This window comes from Meles meles, chromosome 5 (assembly GCF_922984935.1).
Source record: "Meles meles chromosome 5, mMelMel3.1 paternal haplotype, whole genome shotgun sequence".
Lineage (NCBI taxonomy): Eukaryota > Metazoa > Chordata > Mammalia > Carnivora > Mustelidae > Meles > Meles meles.
The window spans coordinates 68,846,010-68,871,597 of record NC_060070.1 but is presented as its reverse complement, the minus strand read 5'-3'; the positions used below and the strand labels follow the sequence as shown (position 1 = coordinate 68,871,597).

Sequence of the window (25,588 nt, the reverse complement as noted above, 5' to 3'; positions counted from 1 at the left end):
TGTAACATTCTTAACTGTTGGTTAATTCTCTAACCCCATTGCCCCTTTTCTTGACACTTCTCTTCTGCACAGCCTACTGCTTTGCAGGTACTTGTTTGTTGGTGTAGCTTTGTGAGATCTGCTTCCATGTGACTTTAACTGGTTCTCTCAGGTTCCTTTTTATTCAGGTATTTGAGAACAACTGCTGTCTTTTCTTTCCTGTGCTAGATGTCCTGAGACTTTCCTCACATACTATTTTTATATTTCATATCATCCTACTTTCTTCTGGATATCTGGTTATCATTACTCTCTTTAAATGATAATGTTAGGACATTCCAGATGTTTCAGTCACAAAAAAAAGGCTATTGCATGTCCTTTGCTCTGGACACTCCTATCTAACCCCTCTTTCATTTGTTTGTTTTCTAAGTAATTACAATTTCATGTTGGCTTAGTATGCCCTAGTGTGAAGTAAAGTCTTTTTATTAAAGACTTTTCAGACAGAATTGTAGAGAGAATAGTATAACGGGTACCCCTATATCTACCCCCTAGTTTTAACAATTGTTCAGATTAAATAGTAGCACAGCATTTTTGGGTCCTAAAATATAATTATATCTACTATCCATATCTGTTCTGTACCTCAGAGTAGGTCATCCCAATTTGTTTGATTCCTGTGGCAAGGTGCCAACATCCACGGGGCCATCTGAAATCATACCCAAATCTAATGTTATTCATAGTTCAGACAATGAAAAATTCTTGTATTTTAATGTAAATTATATACATGGCATGCTTCCATGACTATTTTAGTATGCATCTCTAAAATATAAGCATATTTGTCTCCATAAGCACTCTATCATTCCATGTAACAAAATGAATAGTAATGCCCCAATATCATCTACCACTCAGATCCATTCTGGCTGCTCTTAGATATTTCTTCCAGCTAGTTGGTTCAAACCAGGCTTCAGTCAAGGACCATGACAAGCAGATACTTTGTTTATCTTAATAAAAATGTAGGCTTTAAAATCTGTCAGTGTTACATTTTATTTTATTGATATTGCCTCATTGTGCTAGCCCAGGAATTGAGAAACTTTTTTTTTTTTTTTTTTTTTTTTTTAAGGCCTAGACAGTATCTATTTCAGACTTGCAGGTCATTTGGTCTTCCTCGTAACTGCTCAGCTGTGTCACATAGCCATTAGGTAAATACTTGAGCATGGCGTGTTCCAATAAAACTATTTTTTACAAAATAGCCACTGGCCCATTGGCCATAGTTTGCTGATCCCTGCCTAACCTGTTGAGATCTCAACTCTTTCCATCTGTTAATTTGACTGTTCTAAGGTTTTGCGTTAGTTCATTAAATAATACTATCTGACCATAAAATTCAACTACCTGTGAATCCATCAAACAGTAATATCTACCATTTAATGAACACATACTATATGCTATGTGCTGGACGTAGATAGCCATATTTAATCCTAAAAGCAGCTTGAGAGGTGCAATGATACTACCAATTTCCAGAAGAGGAAAATAAGTAAGGTATCTCCTATGCTATTAAACAGATTTGAAAAAACACTGTCTTTTAGAAGGCAAAATGTTAGCTTGGTCACGGGAATGTGTTGAGAGACTGTCAAGTAATCTGTTCGAATCTGGGCACAAAATGTCTATTTCCTAATGTGCTATTTTGAGAGCTTCTTAAAGAATGAGAGATTACTTGGATGGCATGCCTCTCTTGTAGAAAAGAACAATTTCCAGGAGACCATGAGGGTTCGTGTTGTTTGCAAATTGCTCTATATTCATTCTTCCCCTACTTCTGCCATTGCTCAAATCATGAATGGTAATTTTGTGGTTAGAGCATTGGAGGCCCCTCCCTCAGTATCCTCAGATGCCACTTGAATACACTTGAAGTAGCTAGAATCTACTTTTCTATATTCTCAGGTTTATTTGGTTTTGTTCTTTTGGCTTTTTCCTGGATTTTAGGGGTATTTTTGCCTTGTTTTGATGACAATGTTTATTGTAGCCTTTTCAGTTTAAATATCTTTCCTGGCGTGGAAGATATAAAATGTAGTACAGACATAACTGGATTTATTGCACTTCACAGATAGTGTGTTTGGCAAGTGGAAGGCTTGTGACAGCCCTGCACCAAGCAAATCTAGTGGCACCATCTTTCCAGCTCTGATAAGTCTCTCAGTATTTCAGATTTAACTCATTACTACCATATTTGTTATGTTGATCAGTGATCTTGGATGTCCCTTCATAATTGTTTTGGGGCACCACAAAATGTACCCATGTAAGATGGCAGACTTAAGAAATATTGTGTATGTCTGACTGTTCCACCAACTGGTCGTTCCTCTGTCTCTCCTCACACTCCCCCATTCCCTGAGACACAACAGTATTGAAATTAGGCCTTTAAGTGTTCAAGTGAAGGGAAGAATTACACAGCTCTCACTTTAAATCAAAAGCCAGATATTACATTTAGTGAGAAAGGCATGTCAAAAGCTGAGGTAGGCCAAAAGTTAGGTCTCTTGTGCCAGGTCGTCAAGTTGTGGATGCAAAGGAAAAGTTCTTGAAGGAAATTAAGGGTACTATTCCAGTAAACACATGAATGAATGTGTGCATTCTTGCTGATATGGAGAAAATTCTAGTGGTCTTGATAGAAGATCAAACCAGGCACCAGATTCCCTTTAGCCAAAGACTAATTCAGAGCAAGGCCCTAACTCTCTTCAAGCCTGTGAAGACTAGAGAGCTGAGGAAGCTGCTGAAGGAAGTCTGAAGCTCGTAGAAGTCATTGCATGAGGTTTAAGGGAAGACCGCGTCTCCATGACAGAGAAGTGCAGGGTGAAGCAGCAGGTGCTGGTGGAGAAGCTCAACGTGCTCCCCGGAAGATCCGGCTGACCTCACTCATGAGGCTGGCTGCACTGGACAACAGATTTTAAATGTAGACAAAACAGCTTTACATTGAAGAAAATGCCATCTAAGGCTTTCATAGCTAGAGAGGAGAAGTCCATGCCTGGCTTCAAAGAATAGGCTCTTTTGTTAGGGGCTAATGCATCTGGTGACTTGCAGTTGAAGCCAGTGCTCATTCACCATTCTGATTGTCCAAGAGCCCTTAAAAGAATTATGCTAAAGCTACTCTGCTTGTGCTCTAGAAATGTAGCAGCAAAACTTGGCTGACAGCACATCTGTTTTCAACACAGTTTACTATTTTAAGCCCACTGTTGAGGAATCAGAAAGAAAGAAAGAAAGAAAGAAAGGGAGGAAGAAAGAAAGAAAGAAAGAAAGAAAAGAAAGAAAGATCCCTTTCAAAATATTACTGTTCATTGACAATGCACCTGGTCACCCAAGAGTTCTGATGGAGACATACAACGAAATTAATGTTATTCTCATGCCTGCTAACACAGCAGCCATTCTGCAGTCCATGGATCAAGGAATCATTTCAACTTTCACATCTTACTGTTTAAGAAATACATTTCCATAGGGTTAAAGCTGCCACAGATAGTGATCCCTCTGGTAGATCTGGGCAAACAAAATTGAAAACCTTCTGGAAAGGACTCACCATTCTAGATGCCATTAAGAACATTTGTGATTCTTGGGAAGAGATCAGAATACCCAGATTAACAGGAGTTTGGAAGACCCTGTTTGTCAACCCTCATGGATGACTAAGGGGCTTAGGACTTCCATGGAGGAAGTGATTGCAGCTGTGGTAGGAAAAGCCAGAGAATGAGAATTAGAAGTGGAGCCCGAAGGTGGGACTGAATTGCTGTAACCTCATGAGCAAACTTGAATGGATGAGGAGTTGCTTCTACAGATGAGCAAAAAAATTTTCTTGAGATGTAGTCTACACCTGGCAGAGAGACTGTGAAATTTTGAAGCGACAGCAAAAGACTTAGGATATTACATACACTTAGTTGATGAAGTAGTAGGTTTAGTAGATTGAGAGGATTGACTCTCAATTTTGAAAGAAGTTCTAACAGTGGCCCAATGCTGTCAAATAGTATCCCATGCTATAGAGAAACTCTTTGTAAAAGAAAGATCCAATCCATCTGGCAAATTTTATTAGTGTCTTATTTTCAGAAATTGCCACAACCTCCAACCTTCTGCAGTCACCACCAGGTCAGTCAGCAGCCTTCAACATCAAGGCAAGACTTCCTCCACGAGGAAACAGATTGACTTGATAAAAGCTCAAATGATGGTTAGCATTTTTTTAGCAATAAAGTATTTTTTAAATAAGGTATATATAGTGATTTTTGTAGACATAATGCTATTGCACATTTAATAGACTATATTATGGTGCAAACACAACTTTTATATGCACTGAGGAACCAGAAAATTCTTTTGACTTGCTTTATTGAGTTCTTCACTTTTTTATGGTGGTCTGGAACCAAATCCACAATATTGGCAAGGTGTACCTGTAGTCTTTGATGCACTTTGTCTTAAGAGCCAGGAGGTGGCGGTGTTTTCCAAGTAATGCTTTAAGGTTGCAGTTTGTGATGGTTCGCTGAGTAATGTTTTTAAATACCGCTTGAAAGTCAGAAAACCTAAAACACAAATTTGTTCTTATCCCTAAAATCACTGAGTGAGGAAGAAGCTGCTTCCACTTCTATGATGCATTTTTTTCTAAGATTGACTTAAAAGTTTTTATTGAGGTACAATTAACATGTGACATTATGTTTCAGGTATACAACTTAATGATTCAGTATATGTATGAATTGCAAAATAATCACCACACTATGTCATTAACATCCATCACCACACATAGTTGCAAATTTGTTTTCTTGTCATGAGAAGTTTTAAAATCTCTTATCAGCTTTTAAATACAGGATGCCGTAGTATTAACTCTAGTCACCAGGGTATACATTATATCTCCAGGACTTACTTATTTACCAGAAGTTTGTACTTTTGACCACAATTATAATGCATTTAATAAAAAGCTAAAAATATAACATTTCCTGAAGTTAGAACAGGTGTAGTTTTGAACTTTGCTTTTTATTAGAAGAAAATATTTGACAACTCATAGTAGACATTTACCTGAGACACAGGACAGAACACCTGATTACAACAATGGGCAGTGAGAAAGTTATTGATAATAATTGAAATCAAAATAGAATTAACTTTATTTTTCTTATAGTAACTAATATATGTGTTTTACTACACTGTACAAAAAAATTGAAGAAAATTATTAATACTCATAAAAAAACTATTAGAATCTTAAAATTTGAGTTGAATTTTTATTTCTACCATGTTTACTTTTTTAGTTTTACTATTTTCTTCCTTATATATTTGTGGTTGTTATTTATTTGATTTCTTGGATCAAATGCTTAAGTCATTTATGTTTCCTTTCTTCTTATTTTCCAATAGGTATTTCTTGTTTTTAACCTCTTTAATTGTAATATAGTTGACATATACAATATTATATTAGTTTGAGGTGTACAACATAGTGATTCCCCATTTATATGCATTACAAATTGCTTATGATGATAAATGTAGTTACCATCTGTCACCATACAAAGTTACTGCAATATTATTGACTAATATTCTCTGTGCTGTACTTTTAACCCCAGTGAATTATTTATTTTATACCTGGAAGTTTGTACCTCTTAATCCCCTTGCATATCACCCATCTCAACCCCTACCTTCCCTTCCGACAACTACCAGTTTCTTCTCAATTTTTTGTTATTTGTTTTGTTTTTAGATTCCACATATAAATGAAATTTTTGTCTGATTAATTTCACATAGCATAATACTTTCAGGATTCATCCATGTTGTAACAAACTGCAAGATTTCATTCTTTTTTATGGCTGAGAAGTATTCCATTGTATATATACCTATTCCACATCTTTTTTTTTATCCATTCAGTCACTGAGGGACACTAGGTTGTTTCTGTATCTTGGCTGTTGTAAATAATACTGTGATGAAGATAGGGTGCATATATCTTTTCGATTTAACATTTTCCTTTTCTTCAGATGAATATCCAAAAACAGAATTGCTGGATCATATGGTAGTTCTATTTTTAATTTTTTGAGGAAACTCCATACTGTTTTCCATTGCAGCTGCACCAATTGACATTCCCACCAACAGTGCACAAAGGTTCCATTTTCTCCACACCCTCACCAACATTTGTTATTTTTTGGTTATTTGTTAACACCCTTTCTGACACATATGCCGTGATATCCCATTGTGGTTGATTTTGCATTTCCCTGATGATTAGTGGCATTGAATATCTTTTCATGTGCCTGTTGACCATCAGCATGTCTTTTTTGGAAAAATGTCTCTTCAATTCCTCTACCCATTTTAAAATATTATTGGTTTTTACTGTTGAGTTATAGGAGTTCTTTATAGTTTTTGGATATTTACCTCTTATTGGGTATATGATTTGCAACTGTTTTCTCCCATTCTGTAGGTTGCCTTTCCATTTTGTTTGCAAGCAAAAGCTTTTTAGGTTGGTGTATCTGCCACTTGTTTATTTTTGCTTTTGTTGCCTTTGCTTATAAAGTTAATCCAAAAATCAGGGGCTATGTTGGTTAAGCGTTTGACTTTGACTCAGGTCCTGATCTTGGGGCCCTGGGATTGAACCCCAGGCCCAGCTCCTTGCTCAGAGGGAGTCTGCTGCTCCTACTCCCTCTGCCCCTTCCCCAGCTTGTGGGCACAGTCTCTCTCTCTCTCTCTTCTTCTATCAAATAAATAAATAAATAAACTTAAAAAAAAATAAAGTTAGATCCAAAAATTCAGTGCGAAGACTGGCATCAAGGAGCTTACCACCTGTTTTCTTCTAGTATTATAATTCCCAGGTTTTACATTTAAGTCTGTAATCCGTTTTGAATTAATTTTTGTGTATAGTATAAGATAGTGTAGTTTTATTCTTTTGAATATGGCTGTCCAGTTTTCCTGACACTACTTATTGAAGAGACTGTCTTTTCCCCGTTGTATATTTTTGTCTCCTTTTTCATAAATCAGTGGACTATATAGGCATGAGTTTTATTTCCGAACTCTATTTTGTTTTATTGTTTTTATGCCAGTAGCATTTTATTTTGATTACTGTAGCTTTGTAATACAGTTTGAAATCAGGTTCCAGCTTTGTTCTTTCTCAAGATTGCTTTTATGGTTCCATACAAGTTTTAGAATTGTTTGTTCTACTTCTTAGAAAAATACCAGTAGAGTTTTAATAGAGATTTCATTGAATCTGTAGATTGTTTTGTGGCAGCATAGACATTTTAATTAATTCTTTTAATTGAGTATGATATATCCATTTACTTGTTTATTTTTCAGTTTCTTTCATCAATGTCTTACAGTTTTCAGTGTATTGGTCTTTCACCTCCTTGCTTAAATTTATTCCTGGGTATTTTATTCTTTTTGGTGCAGTTATAAAGGGAGTTTTTTAAAATTTCTCTTTCTGATAGCTTATTGCTAATGTATAGAAACAGATTTTATATATTGATTTTGTTTCTTGCAACTTTATTGAATCCATTGATTAGTTATAGCTGTTTTGGTGGAGTCTTTAGGGTTTTCTATATTTAACATCCTGTCATCCACAAAAAGTGACAATTTTACTTCTCTCCTTTCCATTTTGGATGCATTTTCTTTTTCTTGCCTAATTGTTCTGGCTAGGATTTCCAATATTGTGTTGAATACAAGTGGTGAGAGTACGCTCCTTGATTCTTGATCTCTGAGGAAAAGCTTTGAGCTTTTAGCTGTGGGGTGAATCTTTGTTAAAACATCCAGAACTACACCCTTATTTTATAAGATAGATAAATTAATTGGAAGTTGGTTTTTGTTTGTTTGTAATGCTTCAAAAATGTAGGATGCCGCTTTCTTTTTTAAGTACTGACTTCATGTTATATCCTTGATTTAAAATCTTTGAGAGCAATAGTATTTTCTGAGGCTGCTTGTCAGATTATATTCATGGAAAATACGAACATTGAGCAGCTTAAGATGAACTATGCCTGCAACCTCATTTTTAGAATCTAAGTTGCTAAAGTACAGACATAATCACCTCTTTTGTATTAATTTTGAGGCTCCTTGCAGTCACCAAGATTTGTTTTACACCTGGTCTTATTTTTATCCTATATATTGCCTTTGTATTCTCCCCTTAATTTGTTTTAACCTGTTTGATGTAAAAAAAAATCTGTGCAAAACAGTAAATTTGACATAGTGTCTTCATAGTTTCTCTTTAAGTAGTGCGTTCTGTAGCCTCTCTCATGGGATGCATATCCATTAGGATTAGGTTTGGCAGCATATAACAAAAGTCTAACATGTGGGGTTCGGTATGGAAATTGATTTTTCTCTCACAGTCATCAAGCCTGGAATTACGAAGTGCAGTGATAATAAGGAGTCTCACTGTATCGGCCATTCAGGCATCTTCTGTCTTCCTTCCTTTTCCAATATCCTTATCACATAGTTTCATGATCCCAAATGCCTGTTTGAACTCCAGCTCTCAAATCCAGACTCAGGCAATAAAAGTGAAGAAGGGTGGAAAGGCACAACGGGGTCTTTGCTGGCTTAGTTTGATCACTCTAAGCAGTCTTTTCTTCCCAAAAGACACAAAACCATTTCATTTTACATTTCATTAACCATGACAGGGCCATGTGGCCTCTGGGCTATACCCGTTAGCAGGAAGCCTTGGAAGTATGTTGAGTATTCATTTCTCCCAGAGTGTACCCAGCTAGATTCTGTTGGGTTCTGTTCACTGTGAAGGAAGGATGGGGTGGGTGTTGAGATGAGCAACTAAGAGCTTCTTCACCTCACGGTTAGTGCAGCGTTTTTATAGCAACATAGGAGACATGGTGAGGTCTAGGTGGCTCGATATCTGGGTTCTAATAGAATAATGGGAAACAATACTAAGGTATCTCTGCTCTGCCTGCTGATTTAAACTTACTTGATCTATAGTAACATCATTTTTGTGTTATTGTTACCAGATATATGCACTAAGTACTTTTTATAACTTCTCTGTAATCCCTACAACACTTTCTGGTAGGGCATTGTATTTCATGTCGCAAATGTGAAGACCAAAGCCCAGAGAGATTGCATAACTTGTCGCGTTCTCATAACTGGTTAAGTGGTGAGTCAGTTATTGATCCCACGGTTTAAGATCAGTATTGATAACTGCCTCTGTCCTCTTATTCATCTGTCTACCCATATAGCTATCCACTGCTACCCCTGCCGCACTCCTTGCACATAAAAATTATTGAGATTGCCCAGACACAGAAAACAACAAAACAAGAAGATAAGCAGATTGAAGGGAACATAAACATGAGAAAACCTGATGAAGTTTAGACAGAGGCCATCATCTCAGAGAGGTGCTGGAAGGCTGGGTCTGACTTGTGTTCTGTCAGATACTAAACAGGAAAACAAGCTTGAATTTTCTTCTTTGGGACTCTGGGCATCTGCATTATTTTCATCATACAATAATTTGAATCCTTATAAAGAATACTGATTTTTCATATTGCAGCTTCAACGACTCTTTAAATGTCATTATAATGGTAATATTAATATTTTCCAGTTTTCTCTTTGTGTGTTAGTTAAGCTGAATTACTGTTACTTATTTTTTAAGAAGTGGAAACCAAGGACACCTGGATGGCTCAGTCATTTGAGCTTTGGACTCTTGGTTTGGGCTCAGGTCATGATCTCAGTGTTGTGAGATCAAGTCCCACATAGGCTCCGCACTGGGCGCAGAGTCTGCTTGAGACACTCTGCCTCTCTGTCTCTCTAACCCCTCCCATGTGCATGCGTGTGCACTGTCTCAAATAAATAAATAAACATAGAAACCTAGTCCAGGAGCATTTTTTAGCTGGATAAGGGCCGTATACTTAGTAAAAACTATGGCTCACTTTTGATTATTTATAGAAATGCTCATATCATAGTTTTGAAAGGTACATTTTGGAAGACTGAAATCTTGACAAAAATTGTGTTGTGCTGTTTGCCAGAGCTCCTTGAAGACAAAAGATTTTGTCTTATTCGTTTTTATCCTCTGGTGTCCTCAGTGTATGGAAGATATTTGATAAGTGAATAATGAATGAATGGCTGGTAAATGAGAAAAATCTGTTAACAAATGTAATTAATATTTCTCCTTTAAGCAAGTAAGCCAATTACCTAAAATAGAGGAAAAGTAGGGGTTTTTTTTTTTGTTTGTTTTGTTTTGTTTTTTGTTTTTTTGCCCTTGCAAGTTGTATGTTAATAGTACCATTAACGATTGAACGTGGGGACCACAAACTCCAGCCCTTGAACTTGGTATATTTGGAGAATTGCCATAACTGTGCTACATCTGAAACATAGTGGTTGTAAAGGCAGCGAGCAGGAGATGAGTCTGGTAGGCTCCTGGCATGTAAAAGTTCCTTATTAATTGTAAGGAATACAAGTTAGCCCCAAATTTTGAGAGATTTCATATGACATGTTTGTTATCTTTTTAAAAATGACTTTTTTAATGGGGAACAGAAGGGACATGGTTTGCTTTGAGTAACATTTAAAAGATAAATAATGTAATTTCTTATATTTTTATTTTCAGGATTATTTGTGAAAAATAAATTAACAGAATATTTAATTACTTTATTTTGTTTTATTTCTCAGGATGTGATCTTCGTGGTGGGAAGCTAAGTTTTTAAACTACCCCAATGGATGCAGACAGTGATGTTGCATTGGACATTCTAATTACAAATGTAGTCTGTGTTTTTAGAACAAGATGCCATTTGAACTTAAGGAAGATTGCTTTGGAGGGAGCAAATGTAATTTATAAGCGTGATGTTGGAGTAAGTATCTAAATTTTGGTATGTATGCTACATAGACTAATTTTATAGTGCTATGAATCATATTCTAAAACATATTCTCTATACAGATAGTTTATGAGCACCTTACCATGTGCCAGTTGTACTGAATACAACACTGAGCCTTGTAGAAGTAGCTCCTCCTCCCCTGAAGTGTCAGCTTTTGGATATTCCCCATCTCCAGGTCTCAGCAAAGAATTCACAGGCTACAAGAATTTTATTGTTCTCTCAATTTATTTTATTTATTTATTTAAAGATTTTATTTATTTGACAGAGAGAGATCACAAATAGGCAGAGAGGCAGGCAGAGAGAGAGAGGAGGAAGCAGGCTCCCCACAAAGGAGAGAGCCCGATGTGGGGCTCGATCCCAGGACCCTGAGATCATGACCTGAGCCAAAGGCAGAGGCTTTAAACCTCTGAGCCACCCAGGCATCCCTCTCAATTTCTTTAAAGTGAAGAAGGAGACATTTATACGTGGTGTATACTTATTCAAATATAATTTTTTAGGGGGTTCTGGGTGGCACAGTTGGTTAAGTGTCAGACACTTGGTTTCAGCTCAGGTCATGATCTCAAGGTCTTGAGATTAAGCCTCGCCATCAGCCTCTGCTTTCAGCTTGGAGTCTGCTTAAGTTCCTCTCTCCCTTTAGCCCTCCTCCCCCGCAGTCTCTCTCACTTTCTCTCGAATAAATAAATCTTTAAAAATATTTGTAAATATAGTTTCTTGGTTACATGAATGATGTATGATATGTATGATGCTGTAATATATATGTTGTGATTTTTGTAGTATATGTTAATACCCCTCTTTATTTAGCTAAAGTAGTTGATATTCTTTAGGAATAAATTGCTGAAAATAATATGGTTCATATCCTAACCTGGACAGTATTAATTTTAGTTATTGTTAGACCTGTATTATTTAAAATAGAAGCATTGATAACTTGCTTTTAACCTTACTGAGACTAATATTACAAAGGACAATGTGTGTTCACTGGCTTTTATAAACCAAATGATGTTGAGATATAGATATTATACATTTATTATAAAATTATGAATGTATATGAAGGCTCTAAGCTCTAAAAATTCAATGCCAGTACACCTGAGTAAATTATCATTAGCTCTTAATTCTAGAAACTAAGTTAAGATGAATTAAATTCAATTAAAAATTGCAGTGACCCACAATTAAAGATTTTCAAGTTCATCAGTCTTGCCATCATCACCTAAATAAAGGAATAAAGATATCTGCTAAGAAGGTTAATAAAGTGCCTAAAACTGCTTGGGAACTTGAGCATGCCATGTCATAGGGAAGTCATTTTTCGTAGGAGGTTAATTGAAAAAGCTGAATTGATGGATAAGGTGGTGGTGAAAGACAGTTAAATGCAGAATAAACTCAGTTTATTGTTTCTCAGCCACTTGTGTATGAAATTTGATAATGTATTTTAATTCGAGTTTAATTTGGCTCTTTGTTAAATTTTATTCTTCCAGACATTATAGCTTTCTCGTTTGATAATGTGACATATGACAGAGAAAGGGTGAAACTTGAAAAGTAACAGAAGTTTTAAGGAGAAATATCCAATTCATTTATATGTTACAGTATTCAGTAAACATTTATCTCTTATGCATAATGGGCATATGATATTTTCCATAAATGAAAAATGGTAATAAAAATTTAAATTCACATTGTTCTCTTGGACCTTAGTCCTTGACTGATTTATACTCACTCTGTAGATAATTTCATTCAAACCCACAGCCTTCAAATGCTTTTCATATCTATGGAATCTAAAATTACATCTGTAGCTCCAACATTTGTCCTACGCTCAAGATTTGTATATTGAACTTGAATCTGTAGTAGTCATCTCAACTGTAAGATACAATATAATGATGAGTACTGTGAAGCAGAATGAAGTAGGGTACAAGATGAGAGCAGTGAGGGGATGGGTGCTTTGTTGGTCAGGGAAGGCCTCTCTATCTGACATCTGATGAGAGACTTGAATGAAAGTGAGAATATTGAGGGAAGACTATTCCAGATGAAAATATTAACAATTACTGCAAAACCCCTGAGGTTTGAATACATTTGGCGTCTTTAAGGATCCATGCAAATTGCAAATTCTAGTTACGTGGCCAGGGTGGAATGAGAGTTGAAAAGTTTGCATGCTTGCATGCTTGTAGTACATTGATTTCAAGTATATAGTAAGAGGTTGATACAGACCTTGTATTTTTAATTAATTAAATGTCTTTTTTAATTAATATGTCCTTTGTGTTCAGTATGGTACTTAACTTCAGAATGGATGATTTGGAGAGCAATTACTTATTTCAGTCTCGGGTAAGCATCAAGTACTAGTTACACTTTTATTAAAATGGCCACATGGAGCAGGACTGTAAGTGAAAATTAATGCTTAGTATGTAACCGTGTGTTTTATTTTGTTCTTTTGCAGAAAGTATTAATGAAGCTGAGAAAACCTAGAATTACAGCTACAATTTGGTCCTCAGGAAAAATTATTTGCACTGGAGCAACAAGGTAAATTTTAATTGGATTTCTTACTTTAACTTTAAAATTTTTCTTCATGGAAAAGACATTTTCCTAGACTTAAATTCATGTGTACAGTTTGTCATATTTGTCAGTATAAAATTTATTTCCTATGTAACTGATAATCTTTTTCTTTCCTTAAAACCATAGTGAAGAAGAAGCTAAATTTGGTGCCAGACGTTTAGCCCGCAGTCTTCAGAAACTAGGTTTTCAGGTAACATTTTCAAAAAAAACATTCAAACTACAAATATTAAAGGATTTAATTTGTAGAGTTAAACTTTTTAATTTGATAGATTAAGGAAATCACACAGATGGGGATCTGGGTGACTCAGTCAGTTAACTGTCTGACTTTGGCTCAGTTTGTGATCTCAGGGTGCTGGGATTGAGCCCTGCCTCGGGGCTCCCTGCTTGAGGATGGCCTGCTTCTCCCTCTACTTCTGCCACTCCCCCTGATTGTGCATGCTCTCACTCTCCCCTCTCTCTCTCAAATAAATAAAAATTTTAAAGGAAAAAAAAAATCACACAGATACTCTTTTCATGATTGGCCTTTTTCTTACTGTCCTTCAGTACAAAAATTTAGTAGCAAACTCTAAACCATGTGAGTACTTGTAACATTTTCACTAACCCCTTGCTCACTGAGAGACTTAGTGCCTTACAAGTGAACTGCCTTTTCAACTCTTCTAGGCTGTTCACTTCTCACCAAAAAGATCTTGTTTTTGATGATCTCAAGACTGGTATGTAGGGATGGTGAGAGTAGAGAGTAGGGCATATGTGTAAAAAGTTAAAGTGTATTTGTTTTTATTTGTAGATAGCTATCACATAAATGATAAAGAAGAAAAAAGATACTAGAATGGAACCTGCATAGATTTATGCATTTAATGGCTAAGAGTAAAGAGTATTCCTTCGTATTATGGTTAGTGAGAACATTACCATTATAACAGGATATTGTGATTATTTAAAATATGCCAAACTTAAGTACTCTGTGCTTTAGAAATAACTACATTATGTTGTAAGTTGAAAAGAATTCACATGAATAACTAATTCCAACTATACACCTGTATATAAGGAGTCAGAAAAGTCTGCATTCTGTAAAATCAGAGGTATTAAAAATGACATAAATTCTAAGCAAAATGCACATTGTATAAAAAGGGACATTTATAAGATTGGCTTGCTGTGTCAAATCTGTGGTTTGGTCCACAAAAAGCACATACTGGTTGGCAGGCTCTCAAAAGTGACTGTCGCTAGCAGGTTAACTTTATCAAATATAATTTTATGGAGTCATAAATTTGAGTAAACTTAGTACATATTATGGACTTCTTACATCACTTGCAAGTGATGAGTAAATGAAAGAAAGATAAAGATGAGCTGTGGTCCCCAAAGAGGTGGGTCCAGGCTATATGGAATGAACAGTGATGAAAAGTTGAGTTTCTGTCTGACTTCTTCAGTCTTCCTTGAGGTGGAAGATGCTAGAAAGGTATGGAAGTTCTGGTGGGTAGGGGGAGGGTTGGTGCTTAAGGAAAGTGACGATATTGAGAGTCTTGACTGATGGTGGTGCCATTTTGGACAGTTTTGTGACTCATCAACTGCCTTGTGCAAGTGCTCAGCTGGAGAACAGTTAATCCAGAAGTGTGATTTTACTGGGAACATTTCAAAGCATAGTAGGATACTGTGGTATTCAAGTTATTGGTAGGAGTGGCTGAAGTTACTTTTTAGCCTTGGAGCTTCTTGTGTTAGCATAACATTGGAAGTATTGAGAAAAATCCCAGTTAAAAACACAGTTTTCTCACCCTACCCCCCCCCAAAAGAAAACAAACATAAACTAACTAAACTCATAGAAATATCATTTTATTCTACTGCATATAGGAAAATGACCTTTGGAGCTCAGAGTACACTCAGTATTGATTGACTTTTAAGTGGCAACTTTTCTATTTTGACTCTAGAAGGAAAACTCTGCTTTAAATTTTTTTATCACTCTTCTTTATCCTATCCTTGTAGATTAACTATCCCATTTAAAGTATTAAAAAAATTAAACATAAGATTCAGAGACCCAGGTGTTTTAATCATGCAACTATCTTAGGTTTCATTTAATTTTTTGATGAAGTTTTTGACCTTTTATTTCCCTTTAATTACAGTTAACCCTTGAATAACACAGGCTCAAACTATGTGTATCCACATAAATGCAGATTTTTTTCCATAAACATAGTATAATATTATATGTTCTCTTCCTTACAATTTTATTATTTTTTTAAAGATTTTATTTATTTATTCAACACAGAGAGATCACAAGTAGGCAGAGAGAGAGATGAGGAAGAAGGCCCCCCGCTGAGCAGAGAGCCCCACGCAGGGCTCAATTCCAGGACCCTGAGATCACGACCTGAGCTGAAGGCGGAGGCTTAACCCACTGAGCCACCCAGGCGCCCCATTCCTACAATTTTAATATCATTTTATTTTCTCTAGCTTTATTGTAAGAATGCAATATATAATATAAGATGCAAAGTATATATTAATTGACTGTTTTATGGATAAGGCTGCCAGTCAACTGTAGGCTATGAGTAGTTGAGTTTTGAGGGAGTCAGAAGTTACAGGTGGACTTCTGACTGGCCAGGGCACTAATCCCTCTGTTGTTCAGGGTCAACTGCATGGCATTAAGAAATCATTCATAACCTAAAATACTGTATCATATCAATGTTTAAGATGTGCTTGTTCTTTCTTGTTTGCTCTAATTCTTTTTTTTACCCCACTGTCCGTCTATATTTATTTATTTATTTATTATTAACATATAATGTATTATTTGTTTCAGGAGTATAGGTCTGTGATTCATTAGTCTTACACAATTTACAGCACTCAACATAGCACATACCCTCCCCAATGTCCATCACCCAGACACCCGACTCCACTCCAGCCCCACCCCCTCCGCTCCAGCAGCCCTGTTTGTTTTCCAAGATTAAGAGTCTCTTATGGTTTGTCTCCCTCTCTGGTTTTGTCTTTTCATTTTTCCCTCCATTCCCCTATGATCCTCTGCCTTGTTTCTCAAATTCCACATATCAGTAAGATCGTATGATAATTGTCTTTCTCTGATTGACATATTTCACTCAGCATAACACCCTCTAGTTCCATCCATGTCACAAATGGCAAGATTTCAATTTTTGATGGCTGCATAATATTCCATTGTAGATACCTATACCACATCTTCTTTATCCATTCATCTGTTGATGGACATCTAGGTTCTTTCCATAGTTTGGCTATTGTGGACATTGCTGCTATAAACATTCGGGTGCACATGCCCCTTCGGATCACTACATTTGTATCTTTAGGGTAAATACCCAGTAGTGTGATTGCTGGGTTGTAGGGTAGCTCTATTTTCAACTTTTTGAGGAACCTCCATGCTGTTTTCCAGAGTGGCTGCACCAGCTTGCATTCCCACCAACAATGTAGGAGGGTTCCCCTTTCTCCGCATTCTCGCCAACATCTGTCATTTCCTGACTTGTTAACTTTAGCCATTCTGACCAGTGTGAGGTTGTGTCCCACTGTGGTTTTGATTTGTATTTCCCTGATGCTGAGTGATGTTGAACATTTTTTCATGTGCTCTAATTGTTTTAAGATTTTGTTTATTTTTTTTTTTTAAAGATTTTATTTATTTATTTGACAGAGAGAAATCACAAGAGAGGCAGGCAGAGAGAGAGGAAGGGAAGCAGGCTCTCCATTGAGCAGAGAGCCCGACGCGGGACTCGATCCCAGGACCCTGAGATCATGACCTGAGCCGAAGGCAGCGGCCTAACCCACTGAGCCACCCAGGCGCCCCTGTTTATTTATTTGAGAGAGAGAGACAGAACTACTAGTGGAGAGGCTTAGAAGGAGAGAGAGAGAAGTCTGCTCCCTGCTGAGCAGGAAGCCAGAGGATTGAAACAGTTATTTACAGTTGCCCTGATGAACAGGGTTGTTTTGTTTTGTTTTTTTCTGATAATTTTTTTTTGTTTCAAAACAATTCATTGAGTTGTACTTCTCTCCTATAGGTAATATTTACAGATTTTAAGGTTGTTAACGTTTTGGCAGTGTGTAACATGCCATTTGAAATCCGTTTGCCAGAATTCACAAAGAACAATAGACCTCATGCCAGGTAGGTCTTTGCAGAATCAAGACAACTTACCAAATTTGTAATGACTTGTCAGCCTGTGAATATTTATATTAATTGTGATTTTTTTTTGTATAGTTATGAACCTGAACTTCATCCTGCTGTGTGCTATCGGATAAAATCTCTAAGAGCTACATTACAGATTTTTTCAACAGGAAGTATCACAGTAACAGGTATTTTATGATATCGAACCCAAGCTTATAGTCAGTTATGGTTTGAATGAGGTGCCTATATCAAAATGGAAATAATGTCTCGTTTGTCCCCTTCAGTCACTTCTACTCCCCAAGGGGAACCAGTCTCTGGACTTTTAACACTGTAGTTTTCCCTACTTTTATATACTGTTTTAAAATCGGATACATGCTATTTTAGGTCTGTCTTCTTTCACTCATTATTATCTTAGTGTGAGATTCATCCATATTATTCTATAGAGATCATTCATTCTTATTGCTGTGTGGTATCCAGGATCTGAATTACACTGTCCATAAGCATTTGGATAGTTCCCAGTTTGGAGCTATTAAGAATATTTTAGTATATATTTTCATAGTGTAATTTTTTTTTATTTGTGTTGTCTTGCATTTAAAATATTCAAGAGGACCCCATTTTATAAACTTAATAGAGAAGAGGTTTTACATAAGTAAAATAGTCAAATATCATTGGTAACTATTTGTCATGTCTCATATGTATTTTGTTCTATATCTCTTGAGTCGTAAGTATTTGGAAGCAGTGGTTTCAAGCAACTAGGCATAGAGAGCATTAGCACACAGGATGGCTTTAAAGGTACTGTATTTTATAAATGGTATAGAAACATCACTTAGGAGTCAGGCCCAACCTTTGGCTAAATTGAGTTCAGGAAAATTTCTTTGGTGTTCTTGAATTTTCTTTGTACTCCTTCAGTCCTTAGAGGAAAATACACATTATTGACACCTTTAGACTCTCAACAGGTAAGCTTAGTTTTGACTCATCCTGTGAGTTTTCACATCTTCCTTGGAGAATTTTAAAGCCTACTGCCAGCGTCTTGCATGAATCTTAAAATGGAGTGACGGGGAATAAATCCATGTGTCCCCTTTTTTCAACTGTCTCTTTCTTTTGGAGCCCAGACTTCGGAGAAGCCCCAAAGTCTATCAATCAATAAGTACCTACTAAGTATAGAATTTACCTATAAATCTATATTTACTGAGTTAATAGATAATTAACATAATAACAAAGTGAGGATAATTGGATTAATTAGTATACATTACATATTTACATCTATAACAGCCTATGAAACATTAACAAGTCAGTGAACAGATTCTGAGTAGTTCCCATAGGCAAAGCACTGTCCTGTGTGGGGGAGGCGAGGGGAATCAGGAAGGAGCAGACCTGGATAACATGTGGTCAGTACCTTCAGAGAGTTCACAGTGGGTACAATATATACGTTTTCAGCATCTTTCAAAAGAATTAAGTGTACTTTAGTGAAACTGCTTTTATTCAAAATAAGTGTTATGAAAATATTTCCGTTTTCTTTTTATGTTTCTTTTTAGCTATTTAAATGGAGGATTACCTTTTTAAAAAGTTATCCCAAGCATTATATGGATTAATTCACATATACTCTCACCCCCTTCCTGCATGTGTATTTCCCTAATTTACTGAGTAAGCTGTGATGATGAGTGGCCAGGTTAATATTAAACATGTGGTGGGTAACGAGTACTAGTAAATCTGGGGGGTGGGGGGCAGTTTAGACCACTTAGTTAATAATAGCTCTCTGGTTTCCCAGTACTTCGGAAGCAGCTTTGTCTTCTTTACTGGGTTCCTCAGTACTCCTGTGAGCTGAGCGCATCAGCAGTATCCTAACCAAAAGCCAGCCTACAATGACCAAGAGGATAGTGACCAAAATGTCAGTCCCTTTCATCATTTCTTCTTTAATCAGCATCTAACAGCTCTATCAGATTTTTATATTTTTATATATACTGTCTTCACACTGCCCTAAAACGAGGTGAAGAATAATAGCATTTTGTGTTTCAGATTTCCTTGAATTGTTCAGAAAAAAATGTTATTCTCTTGGTTTGTGTTCTGACTGTATAATTATGTAAAGTACAGATCTTTTTTTCAAACAATCAATCCAATAATCTAAATTATATGAATGTCTTCCCTTCTAGGAAATCCAAGTTCCTAGCGCTCTTCTCACCCCTTTTTCCATTACAGGGCCCAACGTAAAGGCTGTTGCGACTGCTGTGGAACAGATTTACCCATTTGTGTTTGAAAGCAGGAAAGAAATTTTATAATTCATCATGTAATTGGTTAGAATCCCTAACTGAGCACCTTTTAAAACCTGCTGCACATTGGACTCAAAACAAAAGGAAAACTGGACCAACAGTAATTGAGGAAATAGACTCTTTTATTCATTCACGGCTACAGTGTAAGCTCCAAGCTCTTTGGATTTTATTTCAAACCTTGCTGTAATATAAAAAGGAAGTTTACAAGACATGACATTGCTGCTTTTACAAAAGGACATTCTATTTATTTTCGCAGTAATTCTCATGTCCCCGTAAGCAGAGCTGTCACAGTGTGCACTACCTTAAATTGTTTCGTTATTGTCATTATTTCTTCCCAGTTTGAGCTAATGTGTTTTATTTGTGAATAGTCTTTTACATTTTTGTATGCTGAATATGGGCACCAAAGAACCTGTAAAAGTTATCTTTTTCAATTGAATGTGCACAAATAAAAGTTTGGAAAAGATCTCTCTTCATTCTGTAACTTTTACTCCCCATTTTCTATTTTAACAAAAATTGTATTCATAATTCTTTTTTCTTTTTAATCTATGCAAGCTTAGACTTTTGCTAAAGTGTGTTAGCTTCTTTTTGAAGTGTATTTTGTAAATATATATATGCCACATGTGTAGAGTATCTTTTACTGCTCTTGTTACCAAATATTAAATAGGAATTTTTTTTCTTGCAGATTAGAAATAAAAGTATGTATATAAACTCTAGGGAGCAAACCGGAGTAGAACTTTATAGATTAAGCATAATGTTTTATGTTGCTAATTTAATATGATAGAAAATGTTAAATATCTTTTAAAAGTTACAAAGGTGTAGTTTTAAGAAGCAAAACCTCTTACCTACAAGATGGATATGAGAAAGAAGCTGTGATGGGTTGTACCTCATATGTACTTGTGTTATTCTGGTTAAGACTCACCTTTAGTTAGTTGTAGGAAAGTAGTAATCTTAGGTTGGTGCTGAAGGCTGTACTACAAGTCTTGTCAGGAGCTGATACATTGTGCTGTTTTAATAAGAAGTGCCCACAAGCTGCCTCTGTGCCACAGTATAATTATAATACAGTTCAACTTGAACTTGAAAGCCATTTAACAAGATACGTCTTTCCCCTTGCTGTGTCTTATTTAATGGAGCTGAAGAGTGACTATTCAGTATTTGGGATTGCTACTCTTAAAGTTAAAATAAATATGCATTTGTGAAACACTGGCCCTCTGGCTCACCCAAGAGCCTTGGGGTAGTACGCGATCAGGCTGCACCCGTGCCGTACCACTTGGGATTAGGAGTTTAGTAGAACCAACGGTAATTTCACTTAGAAATAAAGCTGAGTGGACAGTCCAATTAACTTCCTAGTAGTAACTTAATAGAGACAATATTCCAACACAATCTTCCACTAAAACCTGAGTTTTCAAAATGTTTTGAAAGTTTCATGAAAAATCACAGCATCTAGTCCTCCATGTTCTAGTTCATTTTCCTTACCATATTATAAAGTCTTCCAAACCTAGCTTACATACTGCACTGAAAAACATACCTTATTTTTTTATATTTATTTTTTTTTATCCCCTTTTCTTTCAGTGCCCTCCCCTGCGGTGGCTCTTACTCTTAAGTCAAGGGGCAAAGGCTAGCTTATATATTTTCTTTCTTGTGAAAGACTTAATTGTGATTTTCAAACTTCTCTTATTTTCTCTCCTGGTTTTTTTGTTTTGTTTTTTTACATTTTGTTTATTTGCTTCATTTTAAGATCCAGTAGGATAGGGTAAACCTCATGAAATATAGAGGATACAATTCAGTAAAGAAGTCACAGGTTCTGGGAGACTATTTTTAAAAACTGAGATTTTCCACTTAGCTTTAACTAACAGTAATAAGTAACCTGTTTGGTAATGTTCACAGAAAGAGAAAAGTTGGGGGGGGCATGATTATATGGCCAAGGTGCGGATCCAGATGTTGTAATATTTTCAGTATTTAAGTAACTTGAGAAATAGTAGATCAGTAGCTCATCAAAATGCTTTCTCAGAAAAAGCGAAGAAAGACAATCTAACCGGGTCAGGTGTCAGGGCTGCCATGTGAGCATCGCCTGGCGAAATGTCACGGATAACCTGCTAAACTGAACAAAGCCGGGAAGAATGAGCGCGTCTGGTGTCTTCTGCCGGCCCTTCACAAGTGCTGTAAATTGTTTTATAAATAAAAACTGTAAATATATACATACACTTGATAAGTTCTCCCCCTTTCTTATTTTTGGAAATCAAAAAGCTCTGGTTAGGGGTGTATTGGGTAGAAATTTGTTTGAAGACAGAATTATTTAGTTACATACTCAGGATAGTAGAAGAAAAATACAGGAGTGTTTAAGATACTGCAGTTGAAATCACTAGTGATAAACCTAAGTTTATGAACAGTTTCCTACCCATTTATGATGAATGGCTAAAACAAGAAATTGTTAATGTATATATACAGTTTTGAACTTTGAAGGGAACGTGTAACAGTTTTGTTAAATATCTTACAATCTGGGATGCTTGACAAAGAAAAAAATTCATATCAATTACCTGTCTTGATTTTTTTAAAATCATCTCAGCATATAGTTCCACTGAGGATTCATAATAAATTTCTTAAATTGATCCTTTACAGAACACACTTTTCTTTCTCTTTCCAAAATAAAACACAAAAAACATGCTCCAACTCGCATAGGAAATGTGCTGTGGTAGAAGTAAAATCTCAAGTCTCCCTTCCTCAGAACTTTCTCTGCCAGTTCTCATTATGTAATACGTTTCAGAATCAGGACTTTCTAAGTCATTCTCCTGAGTCTCTGCTAATACAGTGTCACTGTTACTTACATAGATTGATAGTCTTTCCATTTTGTTTTAGGGGAATTCCTAGATCATAGACCCTCATATCAAACTGGCACAGTTTGTTAGGGGCCAATAGGAAAATTCCAGTCTAAATAACACAAGGGTTTTGGCTCTTAGGATTCTCTATTCTTTAGGCTGGTCATACTTTATTCTTTTTCAAGTTAGATTATTGCAACTTCAAGTTGAGTTTTTGTGTGTGTCCCATAGCTTATAACAGTAATTTAATGGGTCACTACTTAAATAGATTGAGATTCTTTATTGTAGATTTTCTGTCATCATATCCAAATTGGGAAAAACACCTCACCGAGTCCCAATATTCAGCTGGAGAGATACAGAAGAGAGCAGTTCACTGTTGTGTGGGGGAAACCCAAGTTCCTGTTACAGTCGGTGACCTCCATTTCATCCTAGAGAAGAACACATGGTGAGGGAACTGTCCTGCTGCCTGAATGTCACTCACTGCATCTGCCATTGTCTGCAAGTCAGCATCGGTTACAGGTCGTGTGCCATCACCTGAGGTAGTGATAGTCCTGAGGAGTGCAGAGGATTGCAGGAAGCTATGGAGAGCTAGTAAGTCATCATGAACGCCTTCCAAGGAGAGAGTTTCATAAGCTTGACTTAATAACTCACACCTAATTGATAATAAAGATGGGGATCAATCACCTGATGGCCTGACCCTTTTCTAAAGTTTTAGTAACAGGTACAACTAAGTAAAAGTGGTCCCAGGATTTTGAAATAGCCCTTTCTAGTCGTGTTTTTCCAAATGGATGGAAGAAATGTTTACTTTTCTCAACTAGTGCAGAATTGTTTCTTTTAATAGTTTATACATAAAATTCATAGAAGGGTATTTTGTATTACACTGTAGTTCATAAAATAAGCTGCATTATCTTTGTACTTGTTGAACTATAATTAGGAATTATCACTGAAATCCTAGCCAGGATCCTCTCCTAATCTAGAATACAGGTGCAACTCTCCACGTTGTGTCCCGGTTCTTTTTCACAGAAGGCCCAGTGCAAGTACTGCCATAGTGGGCAAAAACCTGTGAGTTCGTGTTCAGGCCACTGAGGTGTCTGGATCATGAAGCCGCAACTGGCCTCTGCGCACACGTAACCTTAAGGCAAAAGTTGATCTCATTACTAGTTCATCGTTTCTCAAAGGCTGCTCTGTGAAAAGGGTGCGAAGTATTGAACCAGCCAGGATCTGTTTCACCTGGAGTCCTAGGCTGAGTAAGAAAGGGATCACGGGATCTTGTACCTCCTTTAACTTCCGAGAGGTGGAGGTTAAAGGTTGCCTTTATAATTTCAGGGTGTATCTAAAACTACCTCCACGACACTAGGGAGAAAACATGGGAGTGGCCGATATGTCTTGGTACAAAGACACCCTTCTAATTGTTGTCCCACTTTACCAACATTTGTAAGGTTTGTGGCCATTAGGTCTCTGGAGAAAGCTGCCTTGGTTGTCCCCTACCACACAGCCTTTTACACTCCAAGAGCTGCTCTTGGGGTTTTCTTTTTTGAAGCTGTTTTGGCACTAATTCCTCTTGATGATGACTCATAAAACAAATGTTGTTTTTCACATAGTTCCTGAAAGAGAAAGGCACTAATGAAAATGTCACTCGTAGTTTATAGTACTTGGGGGGGGGGGGGGGAAGTAAGGCTATTATTTTTTTTTTAAACCACCCTGGGGCTTTAAGGTTTTAGCCTGCCTGAAAAGACGTTTTTACGGCAAAGCCTTGATGTATCATGAAATTCAGTTTTACCCCGAACTTTGGTCAAGCTCATGCAAAGGGTAAGGTGGGGAGGGCGACTTCCCAGAAAATCAAATCATTCCTACCTGCGAAGTCAAAGGATAGTATTACATAGAACTAATGGAGACAGTGTCTCTGATCCTATTTTATTTTCCTCCTCTTCTCAAACTCTACCAGTATGCCTGTATTAGCTTCTGTGTTGTCTGTCTTCTGCTTTACGTGCTTGCTCCTGCATTAAGAAATTCTCTTCCACGGGATTATTCCTATCAGTATAAAAATATGCCCTGGTCGTTTCCGTTTTTTAGAAACAAAGGCCACCTTTGGCCCTCTTTCAGAGATCTTTCCCTGTACATTGAACCAGTTACTTGGGCAGATAGAGACTTGTGCTTTCAAGGAGCTTATCTTTTAATAAAGGAGACACTGTATAAGCCTATAATTTTGAGTAGTAAAAGTGCTAATGAGAAAAATAAACAGGAAAAAAGAATGGAAACAGATGGGAGATGACTGTCACACTGCTGGCATCACTCTAAAGAGGTGACATTTGATCAGAAATTGACAAGTTAAGGAGGACACCCTGTGAAAAACTGAAAGCACTGTGTTTGCAGAAAGGTCAGAGCATGGCTAGTACGTGAACGATGAGATGAGCTTAGAGAAGTAGGTGGCAGCCACAGAAGTGTGCATTTTATTTGAAATGTAATTTGAACCACAGGATTTTGAGCTGAGGAAAGACATCTTTAGAAGATCAATCAGACTGCTGGTTCGAGGATAGACTGGGGAGGGCAGGGGCTGGAAGACAGTGTAGAGGTTAGTCTAGTCCAAGAAAAAGGTGGTGGTTGGGACGGAGCCTGGCACTCGTTGAAAGGGTCAGGTTCACGGTATGTTTTGTTTACAGATTTAACGAGACTCAGTGTAGATGTGAGATGTAGGGATTATCATGGATGAATCCTAAGCGTCTAGGAATGAGACTGATCACCAGGTTTAGCAGTGTAGAGGTCACCGGGATGTTAGAGCAATTTCGCTAGGGCGGTAGCCTTAAAAGTCTCACTGGGCAGGTTCATGAGAGAATGGAGAAAGAGAAATCGATGTCAATGAATATTCCAGAATTTTGCTATAAATGGTAGCAAAGAAACAGCACAAGCTAAAGAGGAAAATGGAATCAAGATCATTTTTTTTTAAGACGGGGGCGAAGATCACACACAGTTTCTGGTGAGAAGTCGGATCCAGTAGAGAGGTAAAATGTTCATGATGCAAGGCTGAGCAGAGACAACTATTGGAGAATGTCCTGGAAAAGGGATGGAGGAGAGTGTGAAGTGCTTGGCCTCACACAGGAATGATAGAACTAACAGAGAGAACCCAGAAGGATGATGGTGTATTTAGAT

General features: G+C 36.8%; 2 protein-coding genes across 6 annotated transcripts in view; one reads left to right on the top strand and one right to left on the bottom strand.

Annotated features, from left to right (window-relative positions):
• Positions 1-20,091, top strand: part of TBPL1 (TATA-box binding protein like 1) — a 35,915-nt gene extending 15,824 nt beyond the window's left edge. For both annotated transcript variants that reach the window (XM_046005160.1, XM_046005159.1), the window contains 6 exons: positions 10,531-10,709; positions 13,153-13,235; positions 13,395-13,458; positions 17,258-17,361; positions 17,455-17,549; positions 19,558-20,091. In XM_046005160.1, coding sequence (XP_045861116.1) covers positions 10,575-10,709; positions 13,153-13,235; positions 13,395-13,458; positions 17,258-17,361; positions 17,455-17,549; positions 19,558-19,637 — 561 coding nt within the window. In that variant the 5' untranslated portion in view covers positions 10,531-10,574 and the 3' untranslated portion in view covers positions 19,638-20,091. The remainder of the gene's footprint in view (positions 1-10,530; positions 10,710-13,152; positions 13,236-13,394; positions 13,459-17,257; positions 17,362-17,454; positions 17,550-19,557) is intronic.
• Positions 20,092-20,234: 143 nt separating this feature from the next.
• SLC2A12 (solute carrier family 2 member 12) overlaps positions 20,235-25,588 on the bottom strand; it is a 55,723-nt gene continuing 50,369 nt past the window's right edge. For 2 of the 4 annotated variants that reach the window (XM_046005153.1, XM_046005157.1), the window contains one exon: positions 20,235-24,045. In XM_046005153.1, the coding sequence (XP_045861109.1) occupies positions 23,892-24,045 (154 nt within the window). In that variant the 3' untranslated portion in view covers positions 20,235-23,891. The remainder of the gene's footprint in view (positions 24,046-25,588) is intronic. The other 2 variants (XM_046005155.1, XM_046005156.1) reach the window with 2 other exon arrangements.